Here is a 13207-nt window from a genome sequence, read left to right on the forward strand (position 1 = left end):
ATTTATTTATTGTGTGCTAATTTTGCTTTTATAGTAATCTTTGATCTGATCTGCTATTTAACAGTGAAGATTAGAGCTTCACAAAGGAAAAGAAAGAAACAAAGGGACATTTATGTATGCAGTAACGACTGTGTGTCAGGAGCTGGCTTCTTGGTACTATGCTCACCTCTGCTGCTCGCAGGACAAGGTGACTGGAAAGACGTAGCGAAAGTCTGACTCTGAATTAAATAAATAAAACTTGGGAGTTCAAGCTAATCTCACTTAAATCTGGAAGAGCAGGAACCCACACACGAAATCAGGGCTTTATTCATATTGCCTGCTCTTTCAACTCAAAAGGCTGCTGTATTGTCAAAATGAGTTAACATTAGGAGAAATTATTAAATAACAAGGCCTTACCTTTTTAAGAGATGGGGTCTCACTCTGTCATCCAGGCTGGAGTACAGTGGCAAGATCACAGTTCACTGCAGCCTTGAACTCCTCGGCTCAAGTAATTTTTTATTTTTTATTTTTGTAGTGATGATGTCTCACTATATGGCCCAGGCTGATCTCAAACCCCTGGCCTCAAGCAATCCTCCCACCTCAGTCTCCTACCTCCCAAAGGGCTGGGATTACAGGTGTGAACCACTGTGCCCAACCGAGGTCTGCTTTTTAAATAATTTTTTTCTTCATTATAAAGTTTTGCAACTTTGGAAAACGTTGATTTATTTCCTTAGAGATTTTCTCTGAATATAATTATATATTTTTATATATTTACATATTTATATATTTTTTTCATTTAATATTAGAACATTAGCATTTTACCAAACCATTTATGTACATTAACCTATAATACCTTTGCATAATATACCACCAACATGGGTATATCATAAGTTACAAAATCACTGGTGCATTTTTTACGTTTAGAGATATTATTTTGTTCACATTATCTATTTATGATGTACATAATACATTTGTGTATAACAGAGTTTTTTCTTGTTTTTTTTTTAAGGATGGATTTGCAGAAAAATGATGAAAAGTCTATTTTAAAATAATAATTATTTATTTATCAACTTTACTAAAGGTTTGTCAATTGCAGTAGACTTTCCAAAGTATTAGCTTTGGCTTTTTGGACACACTCTGTTGTATTTTTGTTTTCAGTTTATTCTTTTCTGGTTTTTGTTGTTGTTCTTCTTCTTTCAACCTGTTAAAAATTCTGGATTTTAAATTGATGCTGTAATGGGACATATCTTCAGGGTCTTCAGGAAGGGACTGAGTTTATTTTGAATATGTAAGGAATATAAATTGTTGTGACCTAATGACAGATTATATTTTCTGCTGCAGGAAACTGTGGCAGATTGCATTTTCCAGAGATGGCCACAGCAAATCTCCTACCATGCGTACTCTTCTAATAATGTTACTTGAAAACTCCTCCCATCAAGAGGTGGATCTGTGCCAGAACTCTTCTACCTTGTGCCTGGGTGGGACTTTGGTGGACTTTGTGATTGCTTCAATTAACAGACTATGATGAAAGTGATGCTAGGCCACTTCCCATGTAAGGCTATTAAAATGTCATGCACTTCCAATTGTTCTTTATGGACACTAGCTTTGGGAGAAGCCAGCTGGGATGTAAACAGTCCAATTTCCTGGAGTCTGTCATGCTGTGAGGGAGCCAACACTAACTCGCAAGGAGAAACTACACGGAGAGCTCTGAGACTACAGGAAGGGAGATGTCTGGTCAGTCCCTACTGCTCCAAGCCTTGGCCGTTTCAACTCCAGCCACCATGTGACAGATCATGAGACAGGTCTGCTCAGCCTAGTTCTTCCTGAATTCCTGACCCAGAGAAACAGTGAAAGATACTAAAATTATTGCTGTTGCTGCTTAAGACAAAAGGATGACTTGTCACTAAGCAGTAAAAACTGAAGAAGAGCTAAAAGCACTTCCGTCTCCCCCTTCTAAATTATGCAATGTCACTTTCCAGTATTTTAGTTGTCTTTTTTTTTTGATCACACAAATCATCTGCAAAAACAATGTATGATAGTAATTATTTTATACAGATAAAATTGTTTAGACTTATTAATATGCTTAGTAATTCATTTGCATCCCAGATTTTGTTTCTGGAATAACGCACTCTTTTTCTGAGATATATTCTTCAGAATTTCTCTCACTGAAGGACCTTTGGAGGTAAAAAACCTGTGTCTGTTTTTCAGAAAATGTTTGCTATTGAAAAAATTGTTGAAGAAATAGATTGCTGAATATGCATTTCTATGTTGATAGTTTCTCTCTCAGCACTTTGAGGATATTTTTCTACTGCTTCCTGATGTCCATTTTTACTATTAGAAGTAGTTCATTTTTAGTATAATTATTCTTTTGCAGGTGATCTGTCTTTTCTTTCTGGCTACTTTTATAAGCTTCTTACTACCTTTAGTTCTATTTCACTAAAATTGTCTTTAAGTTTGCATTTTTAATTTTAATTGATCTGCTTGATACTTTGTGTTTCCTTTACTTATGGATCACATTAATCACGAATTCTGAAAAAGAATTCTTATCTCTATTGTATAGCTTCACAATTCCATTTTAATACAGTCCTTCTCATTCTATCCTCCATGTTTCTGTCTTGCCTTTACATTTTCCATAGCCTCATCTCTGGAAAATTATTTTCTCTGTCCTCCAATTCACCAATTCTCTCTTCAGTTATGTCTAATCTGATGTCTTTCCATTTCAATGATTATACTTTTCATTTCTAAAAGTTCAATTTAGTTCTTTTTCAAATTTACTTACTTAATTCAGATATTCTCTTATTGGCTTCTCATTTTTTTCTATAAAGATTTTATATTTAGTAATCTACTGTATCTGACAATTCAAATAAGTTGGAATTATTTTCGTTCCAGGCATTAAACCCATCTGTTGCTTTTTGTTTGCTTTTTGTCTCTGATGGCTTGTGTGCATTTTGAGTGTTTGCTTATGAGCTATCATTTGTTTGAACATAGTGTATGAGAATTCAATGAGCTTTTTTCCAGAATAAATTTGTGTTTGCTTCTGTTGCAAGCCAGGGACTGCTACTGACCTGGAACCACAATAGGCTCCTTCTCAGGACTTAATGTGGAACACCCATTAATATGGTGAGTCCAGAAATTGGTCTCCTTTCTAAGTTTTGGTATCTGACTTTTATAACTTACAGCATTTGGTCTCATTTTTGCTCCCTCATTTTCTGTTTTTGTTTTTTTTTTTTTTTTTTTTTTGGTGGGAAGGTAGACAAGCAGATATGCTTGGAGAGTTCTCTAAACTTGATGAGTACAATAATGCATTTAAAAATATGTTTTATCCAAGAACAAAATGTATTGCAACAGGAGAGTCCTCTTGAGTAGTTACTTTGATACTATTCTAGCTGCATCTAGTAGAAGCTATTCTAGTCAGCTACATTATCTCATTTATGTCTCTCAACAGTCCTCAAGGTAAATAATTTTATACTCAATTGACATATGATACATTAAGTAACTAAGGTTACATAGCTAGTAGATAGAAGCACTTACTAGCACTAGCACTAGAATTTGAAAACAAATTCATTCTAAGTCAAAACTTGTGTTTTTCACTACTATGTAATATTTTCTCTCAGACACCAACTCCATGTATTCATATTTTTAGGGGCTTTTCTTTTCTGTCTCCTACTTGCTATCTCTAGTTTCAGTTTTGTTATCTGCCTTCTAACGCCCTTATTGCCGAACAGTTAGAATGAATAACTATCAGTGACTTCCAAGCCTTGATACAAACATTGATAAGCTGTTCTGAGTATGGAGAAGAAAAAAAAAAGAAGTCATACAAAGTCATACAGCAAAAGAGATATGTAAGTTTTAGGAACACAGTTTGAAACATGTATGTACATTATATGTACATTAAGTTGAATGCAATTTTAAAGATAAATTGCTATAATCTTTTTGGACTCAAGTTGTTTTCCTCAAAGCTCAAGTTATTCTATTAAAAGAACATAAATAACATAAACAATTACTCCTCTGGCTACTATTTCTACATTCTCAATTCCCTTTATTAAACTTAGAGACACTAACTACTGAATAAAATCTCTTGCACTTGTATGGGAAGATATTACTCAGGTTACACCTAAAAATAAGTATCTAGGTCTCATATCAAGTCACCTTACTGAATTAAAAGTTATGCATTTACAAATTTTAAAAGGTTACCTCCACCATGATTTTTACTCCATTTGTTCTAAATATCTTTCTGTTTCCTAATTCATACCAACTGTTTTTTAAACAGGGTCTTGCTGTCTTGCCCAGGTTGGAGTGCAATCATGGCTCACTGAAGCTTCAACTTGCTGGGCTCAAGCAATCCTTCCATTTCAGCCTCTCGAGTAGCTAGGACTACAAGAACATGCCTCCATGCCCATCAATTTTTTATTATTTTTTGTAGAGAACATTTTTTTATACTTTCAGAAGGTAATATGTTTTGTATCTGTGTCTGCACTAAAATCTCATATTGAATTGTAATCCCCAGAGTTGAAGGTAGGGCCTGATGGTAGGTGATTGGATCATGGTGATGATTTTTCATGAACGGCTTAGAGCTGTCCTTGGTGCTATCCTTGCAACAGTAAGTGACTTATCACGAGACCTGACTGCTTAAAAGTGTGGCGGCTCACTCGCTCTCTCTTGCTCCTGCTCTGGCCACGTGATATGCCTGCTCTCCCTTTGCCTTCTGCCATGATTGTAAGTTTACTGAGGCCTCCCCAGAAGCTGAGCAGATGCCAGCATCATGCTTCCTGTAAGGTCTGCAGAACCATTAGCCAATTAAACCTCTTCTCTTTACGAATTACCCAGTCTCAGGTATTTCTTTATAGTAATGTGGGAATGGACTAATACAGAACGGTTCCCTGAAATTTTTAAATTCCCTTCCGTGGCCACTCCAACATGGGTATGCATGCTTCTGGGAGCAACTTCAGGGCTTGAGGCCATCTCATTCAACTTTGTATGTCCTGTCCAAGAGTAGACTTCAAGAAATATTTGTTGGCTCCTATGTTATTCCTCCTTCTCACCATAAATTTCCAGACCTTCAAATTCCATATGTACACTTTTTAAAAATATATTTGCTCAAGACCAATCTGACAGTCTAAAGAACTCTCTTTTCCAAATTCTACTTCCATAATTTTTCTTTTTCTACTTCATAAAAGAAATTCATGCCTCCTATTATCCCAAATGTTATAATGATGCCTTGCCTGAAAGGATAAAAACTGCTAGGTCACCAAACATTCCAAAATACATAGATTCTGAGAGAATATCCCCTGAAAAAAAAAGCAAAAATTTATTTAAAAGAAGTAGAAAGGAGCTGTGCCTTATTTCATCCAGGGGACAAACTCTCTTGACAGTTCCCCATACTGTATCAGTCGAATAAACCTCAGAAGTGAGATGATTATATTAAGTTATAATGTAACACTTTAATTAAAAAGGTAGTCCATCTTTTCTGACAAGAAGTTAACTTAATAAGTTAATTTGACAAAGAGCACTGATTTTGCCATGAGGACATGTAACATCTGAAGAGCTCGATCTGCACTATCTGACAATATATATTTAAAGCATAGGTAAATAATGCCCCAAAAAGTCTATCCTTAGCAACAATTTAACCTATGCCACAAAAAAATAGGTTAATTAAAAATAATCAAGGGGATCATGGATTTAAAAAAATTTTTAAAAGATACTTGAACACTAACTTCACTACTATGCAATATAGCCATGTAACAAAATGGCACTGTATCCCTTAAATTCAGACAAATAAAATAAACAGTACTTGTATAAAAATGTTTGAAGAACAAGGGCTACAGATGGTATTTTGATAAAAGGTAATGCTATGTATGAATCTTTTGCCTTCCACCTGCAAAGGCCAGCAAAGGAAGAAAACGGATAGTAGTAAGGAGTTTAAAGATCCAGCTGCCAGATTAAAACCACCTCTTTTCTCCTCAACCATAAAAATGTAATCAGAGGATAAATGTGAATGCAAAGCCCCTTCTAATCTTATGTCTCAGGCACCCTAACTAATCTTTTTGCTCTAGGTACTGTCAAGAAAAATGTGCTCCAAACAAGCTATCCTAAAAAAGGCTGTAGCAAAGCTCCTTCTTACTGGGAATTTCGTTTCGATACCGCAGTAAGTATTACCTTTTCTAACTTTCTTTTTGTCACTATAATTATGTATGCCTCTCATATATGTATACTTCAGTTTTCTAAAACCTGTTTCATTCTGTTACTGATATTTTCTAAGAGAATTTTATAGTGAAAACTCTTCATGCTTGTAACTTCTGAGAGAATATTTCTAGGAGAATCAAGGTTTTGGAGACAGCTATGAAAATTAGCATTTCCACTGCACATCTTTGCCCAATGATTTTTAATTTTTCATCACATGAAAGTTCAGGATAACTGCTGATGTCTTGGATTTGCACAGCTTTGAGAGAAGACTATGAGATATGAATAAAATATCTAATATAAATAGGATAATATTCTAATATAGAAATACTGCCTTTCTCACTTCAATATTATTTCTTTCATTTTAGTGTGCCATTCTAGTATAGCATCCTCTATATTTTAATCCTTATATACAAATGTTTGCACCCTGTTTGCATATACTGCTAGCCACATGAAGAAGATGCTATGAATGTAGTCTCAGCTGTATTTAACCAAAAGTTTCCAGCACTTGCTGGATCCCTTCTATAAAACGAAAAGTTGACCATTGATGGGTTAAAACATTGTATTCCAATTTGAGAACAGAGCTTCACAACACTGACAGTGGTGCTGATAAGGCTCTAACTACATTTCTATTCAAATCTTTTTATTGGCTGGGTGTGGTGGCTCAAACCTGTAATCCCAGAACTTTGAGAGAACAAGGCAGGCAGATCACCTGAGGTCAGGAGTTGGAGATCAGCCTGGCCAATATGGTGAAAGCCCATCTCCACAAAAAATACAAAATTAGCTGGGCGTGGTGGCACATGCCTGTAATTCCAGCTACTTGGGAGGCTGAAGCAGGAGAATCCCTTGATCCTGGGAGGCAGAGGTTGCAGTGAGCCAAGATCGTTCCACTGCATTCCAGCCTGAGCAGCAAGAGTGAAACTCTGTTGCAAAAAAAAAAAAAAACAAACAAACAAACAAAAAAAACTATCAATCCTTATTTTCCAGACACTGAGATCTCTTTTATATAAAACGTACACTCTAGTATACTTCTCTGGAGCTCAATTTTATCAAAAAAGCAAACTGAGAACCTTTGAAATTAACTATAAATTGTACAGTTTTCCATTAGTTAGCATAGTTTTTTATGATGTTTTTAATGAAGTATAAACACTGAAGAGAGCATCTAACATACATGTGCAGCCTAAGAAATCATTATGAAGTGTATATCCATGTTATACCAGCCTGGCCAAGAAAAAGAACACTTCCAGCAATCTAGAGGTCCCATTATTCCATACCTGAACCCAGTACTCTTCCTACCCTGAGAAGTGACTACTTATTGTTCCTTATAGTTTTATTTGCTATGTCTGTGTCCCTAGCCGTATTGTTAGTTGGTTTAATTTTTAATTTTATAATCATTATTTTAGAGACAGGGTCTTACTGCCACCCAGACTTCAGTGTAGTGGCACAAGCATGGCTCACTACAGTCTTGACCTCCTGGGCTAGAGCAATTCGCCTGCCTCAGCCCCTCAAGTAGCTGAGACTACAGCCATGTGCCACCATACCCAGATCATTTTGTAATTTTTGGTAGAGACTGGGTTTTGCCACGTTGTCCAGGTTGGTCTCAACTCCTCAGCCAATCCACCAGCCTCAGCCTCCCAAAGTGCTGAGATTACAGGCATGAGCCACCATGCCCAGTGGCTTTATTTTTAGGTCTTAACCACCTGAAAATAATTTTTGGTATAAGTTATGAGGTAGAGGTTTAATTTAATTTAATTCAATTTTTCCCCATATGTAATCTAAGTATCCCAACAAGTTTTGAAATTTATACTTTTTTCACTGACCTAAATATGACATCTGTCATATATAATGTTTTATATCTATGTGGAAATATTTGGGAGCATCCTATTCTGTTTCACTGCTCAATTGGTTTATCCCTGCACTAGACCCATATTATCTTAATTATAATAGCTTTATAATAAGTCTTAACATCTTATAAAGCAACTGTGCCAATCGTTTTTTCTTCAAGAGCTTCTTTGCTCTTCTCAGCTCTTTGTATACCATTTTAAGTTTAACACACACATACACATGCATGCATCATTAGGATTTCTATTGGAATTTCAATGAATCTGTAGATAGATTTGGGTAGACCTGGTGCCATTACAATACCAAGTCTTTCAATTACGCACATGGTATTATCAGTACATATAATCAGGTTGTCTAAAATGCCTCTCAGTAAAATTTCATATTTTTTCCAAAGAGGACTTGCTTTCTTGTTTAATTAAGTATATCATATGATTTGATGCTATTGTCAATGCAATTTTTTCTTATGTCACAAAATGGAATTGGTATGCGCATATCGATCTGAACAGAAACCTTGTTACATTGAATATATATATATATATATATATATATATATATATATTTTTTTTTTTTTTTTTTTTTTTGAGATGGAGTTTCGCTCTTGTTACCCACGCTGGAGTGCAATGGCGTGATCTCGGCTCACCGCAACCTCCACCTCCTGGGTTCAGGCAATTCTCCTGCCTCAGCCTCCTGAGTAGCTGGGACTACAGGTACACACCACCATGCCCAGCTAATTTTTTGTATTTTTAGCAGAGACGGGGTTTCACCATGTTGACCATGTGATCTCTTGACCTCGTGATCCACCCGCCTCGGCCTCCCAAAGTGCTGGGATTACAGGCGTGAGCCGCTGCGCCCGGCCTGAATACATTTTTTAAAGTGAAGAAACTTTCATTCACTTTTACAAAATGATTTATAATCTGTGAAAACTCTACTGTCTCCTTGTGCAATACATGGATTATGGAGAAAGATCAGTGGGTGTGATGGTGTAATATTATGACATATTTACTTGATCTTTAACCTAGTTTTCTAGAATGTAACGCCTAAAATCTTTAGGAACTCCGGAGTGATACCTTTTTGGATGTTAATCAGTTGACTGATGGCAACCCTATGCAGCTTCAGAGTAGGGGCTGGTCATTGGAAAGAATCAAGGCAGGATTCTAGGTTTGGGAGTTTCCGCCCCACTCCCTGACCTCTGGTGAGAAGAAAAGGGTTACAGGTTAACTTGATCACCAGGGGCTAATGGTTTCATCAATCATGCTTGCATAATGAAGCTTCCATAAAACTTCAAAAGGACAGTGCTTGGAGAACTTCCAGATAAGAAGGTGGAGGTTTCTGGAGGGTGTTGTGCCCAGGGAGGGCTTGGAAGCTCCATGTCCCTTCCCCCATACCTCAACCTGCGCGTTTGCATTTCTTCATCTGAATCCCTTGTAATACAATAAACCAGTAAACGTAAGCAAGTGTTTCCTTGAGTTCTGTGAGCTGCCCTAGCAAATTAATCAAACCCAAAAAGAGAGTTGGGGGAACCAACTCTGGTTTGGGGGTTGGGGGGTGGTCTTGTGGGACTAAGCCCTCCACCTGTGGGATCTGACACTATCTGTAGGTAGTGTTGGAATTGAATTGGAGATTCCCCGTTGGTGTCTGCTGCAGAACTGATTGCTTGCTGGGTGTGTGTGGGGAAAAACACAAACACATTTGGTGCCAGAAGTCTTCTATGTTGATTATTCTGGGAAAACTCTATTGTCTCCTTGTGCAACTCATGGTTTACATAAAACAATCAGAGGGTGCGATGGTGAAATATCGTGAAATACGTATTCGAGAGCTTCGATCTCATTTCCTGGTATGCATCTCCTAAAATCTTTAGAAACCCTTCGGTGCCATCTTTTTACATGCTAATGAGTTGATTGAGGCCCTTTGCCACTTCACGGTGGGGGCTGGCCACTGGACAGAGCCAGACGCCCCTCCCCACCCCCCTTAACCCCCTATGGTTCTTTTCACCATCTTCTGTGTTGTAGTGTGAGAACAGAGGAAAAAGCAGTTTGGGGTTTTTTTCTCTCAGAGATGGTCACTCGCTGGGAGCATGGGCTTTGGAATAAGAGAGGCCTGGGTGAAGTCCCAGGCGATTATTAGCGGCTGTGTGTATGAGCAGGTCCCTAGGTTCACCACATCGCAGGTTTCTTCTGTCAAATGCATAAATTAAAATAGTTCCTGACTGTTAGATTGTTTTAAGGATTAAGCACCAGGTTCTGCCTAATAAAGAGCACAGAACCTGGCACATATAAATGTGAACTAAATACTTACCAATGTTGGTAATAATTCTTGTTTGTCCATGCTTGTTTTCTTCATAGTGAGCTTAAGTCTTAACCAACAGTTTACTTTCCTCTTCAAAATTTAATTTTTGGCCCTGTCCTTCCTTCCTCTGTATTTATATTTTTTCCCTAAAACAAATCTCTCCCTTTCCCTCCCTTCCTCATTTCCTTCCTCCCTCTCTCCCTCATCTTGTTCTAAATCTTGCTCTGAACATTTTTTCTTCACATTCCTTTTTAAGTCTTATACCAACTCCACATATTCAGGTAGAAAAAAAAAACAGAATCTTCTGCTCCTGGATACAATATATTGAACATTTCATTCCCCACCAAAGGAACATGTGTTCCTTCTTAAAAGTTATTTTATTTCCAAATCAATAATAGCCACAGATGTCACCTTTGGGGGAAACTAGGCAAAGACTACATAGAACCTTCTTGTAAATCATTTTTTGCAATTTTCTATGAATCTATAGATATTTAAAAATAAATTGTTTTAATAAAAAAATTTTCTTCTGTTCTCTTATTTCTTCTTAGCACTTTTCTGTTTAATTTCTTATAATGACATATATTTGTGTTTAAAAACAATAAAATTACTCATAAGAAGAAAAATAAATACATTTACATGGATTAAATTTCTAAATATAAACCATAAATGCATTAGAAAACTTCAGGATTTTTTTTTTCATGGAAGGGAGGAGCATCAGGGTAAGAAAGATCATCCAAAGAAATATTGTTTTTATACAAGAAACCATAAAGGAAAATACTAACAAGTCTCATTGCATAAAAATTTTAAATTACAATAGAATATAAGTTAAAATATGTGTGACAGGCTAGAAGAAAATATTTGCTACAAAGACTTAATATCCATAATATAAAGAGCTCCTCTATAGCTACAGAAAAATATTTTTTAAAAGCAAGTTGAAAGTAGGCCAAAAATACAAAGGGGCAGAAGAAAAAATACTAATAGTCAATACCCACTCAACTCTTTTTATATTCAGAAAAATGCAGATTAAGTAAAGTATAATGTATCCTTTTTTTTTTCACATATAGTATTGTTTTCCATATAAGTAACAAGCAGTCTTATCCATTTCTGAAGATAAATGGTATATTTGGGGAGGGTAATTTCACAGTATCTGCCAAAATTAAAAGCTGATTGCATTTCTAGATATCTATTTTGTGAGAATTCTTATGAACAAAAACAAGTAGTGCCACACTGTGAATAAGTGAACATACATATTGTTCATTATGACAAGGGCCTGGATCCAGAACATCTGGATATTTCACTCCTACTTGCTAGGGACACAGGAGGGCCTAAAGCAATGCTTGATTCCTCTTTCCTCGGAGAGGGACTCATTCTCTGCAATGAACAGTCCTTGGTGAAACAGCTGATAGCTCGATGATGCACTTCTTCAACTACAGACTGACCCACCCCCCCACTCCCGAAGCTCCCACAGCAGCCTCAAAGATTCCAAGCAATTTCAAAATTTCCAGAATTGACACTAGAACAAGAATTTTACATCCACTCCCCCAAATATGACTGAATATAATGTAATATAGTATACTATAATCACACATTCTTGTACATTCTGACAATATTGCTATTTTAATGCATGCATACGCAGTGGATTGGCCATTGCTTTGTTTTTATTCTTGATATTAATTCGGTTCACAGTTGCCAATCAACAAATTGGGACTGAAGCCAACAAACTGAAAAGTAGCAGTAATGAGTAAGCAGAATATTCTGCTGTTCTTTAAGCAAAACAATTGATCCTCATTTACTTCTACCATCTCTAAAGGCAAGAAACAGAATCTTAGAGGAAGCATAAATACTGTTTGGATTCCCATAATCCTGCTTTCTTTATTTACAATTCCCTTCTTCATCCTTCCTGCCTCTCCAGATGGTTTTCCTCTTGATTTCCCAAACTGAATTATGCTCACTGCCTTTGAGATGCTAAGTACTTGAGAGGATTTCATCTTCATTCCTCAGAAACAGAAGTCATAAACTCTTACCTCTGCCGAATTATGCTGGGATTTGCTGTCACTAAATGACTTTTGGATCCAACATCTTTAGTGTATTCACTTGATAAAGGAGGGAGATTGCATCTAGAGGAACAAGAACGAACATTTTTGAAATGATTTGCATACTTTAAATCATCAGTTAGAATAATATGTATAGGAACTTTATTAATGCTAACTCAATTCACAAGTAACTGCTTTTTTTTTAAAAAACACCTCTCCCTTTTAATAGACATTAGATGAATAATTAACTATCAACATCTTCCAAATGCTGTCATAAAAACTATTCCTGTTTAGGAAGAAAGGAAATGTCAGCCAAAGGGGCAAATGATCTACAAAAAAAAAGAGACAGTAACTAGGGGGTATTTATCCCATTCAAAATATTTTTGAGAAGGTAGGACAGACATTCTTATACCTGAATTAGAGCTCAGCAGAGTGTGGTACACTAGAGGACAGAGGACCTACAGTACCTCTGCACACACATAAACCTCAGAAGACAAGGAGGAATTAATATATTGTTGGGAGGTTTTTCTTTATTTTCCCACAATCTAAATTATAAGAGTGCTTTCAGGGCCATGTGCTATTCACTTAAATCAAAGTATGTCTGACTTGTGTGTGTGTGGTCACTGCATAGATGGGTTACCGGTGAAGGCATAATGGCTCATCATGCAAAGAAGTGCAGTGACCTACAATCCCAGCTCAGCCAAAGAGTACAGGTGATGTTTCCCTGGTGATGGAACAGCCACCCTACTCCCACCCACAAACACCACCCTGCCCCTGTTGCTTTCCTTGGCCACAGTGTCTTACGAATGCTTACAATGGGAAATATGACCACTGCAAATTCAAATCCCATGACTTTCTGCCTGTGGAACATTAGGCAAGTTAATTCA

General features: G+C 36.6%; 1 protein-coding gene across 1 annotated transcript in view; it reads right to left on the minus strand.

The window, feature by feature from the left end:
- ST8SIA1 (ST8 alpha-N-acetyl-neuraminide alpha-2,8-sialyltransferase 1) overlaps positions 1–13207 on the minus strand; it is a 154684-nt gene that overhangs the window by 52494 nt on the left and 88983 nt on the right. Inside the window, exon 4 of the mRNA XM_003926568.3 lies at positions 12312–12404. Coding sequence (XP_003926617.1) covers positions 12312–12404 — 93 coding nt within the window. The remainder of the gene's footprint in view (positions 1–12311; positions 12405–13207) is intronic.

The sequence above is a fragment of the Saimiri boliviensis genome, chromosome 7, assembly GCF_048565385.1.
Source record: "Saimiri boliviensis isolate mSaiBol1 chromosome 7, mSaiBol1.pri, whole genome shotgun sequence".
Lineage (NCBI taxonomy): Eukaryota > Metazoa > Chordata > Mammalia > Primates > Cebidae > Saimiri > Saimiri boliviensis.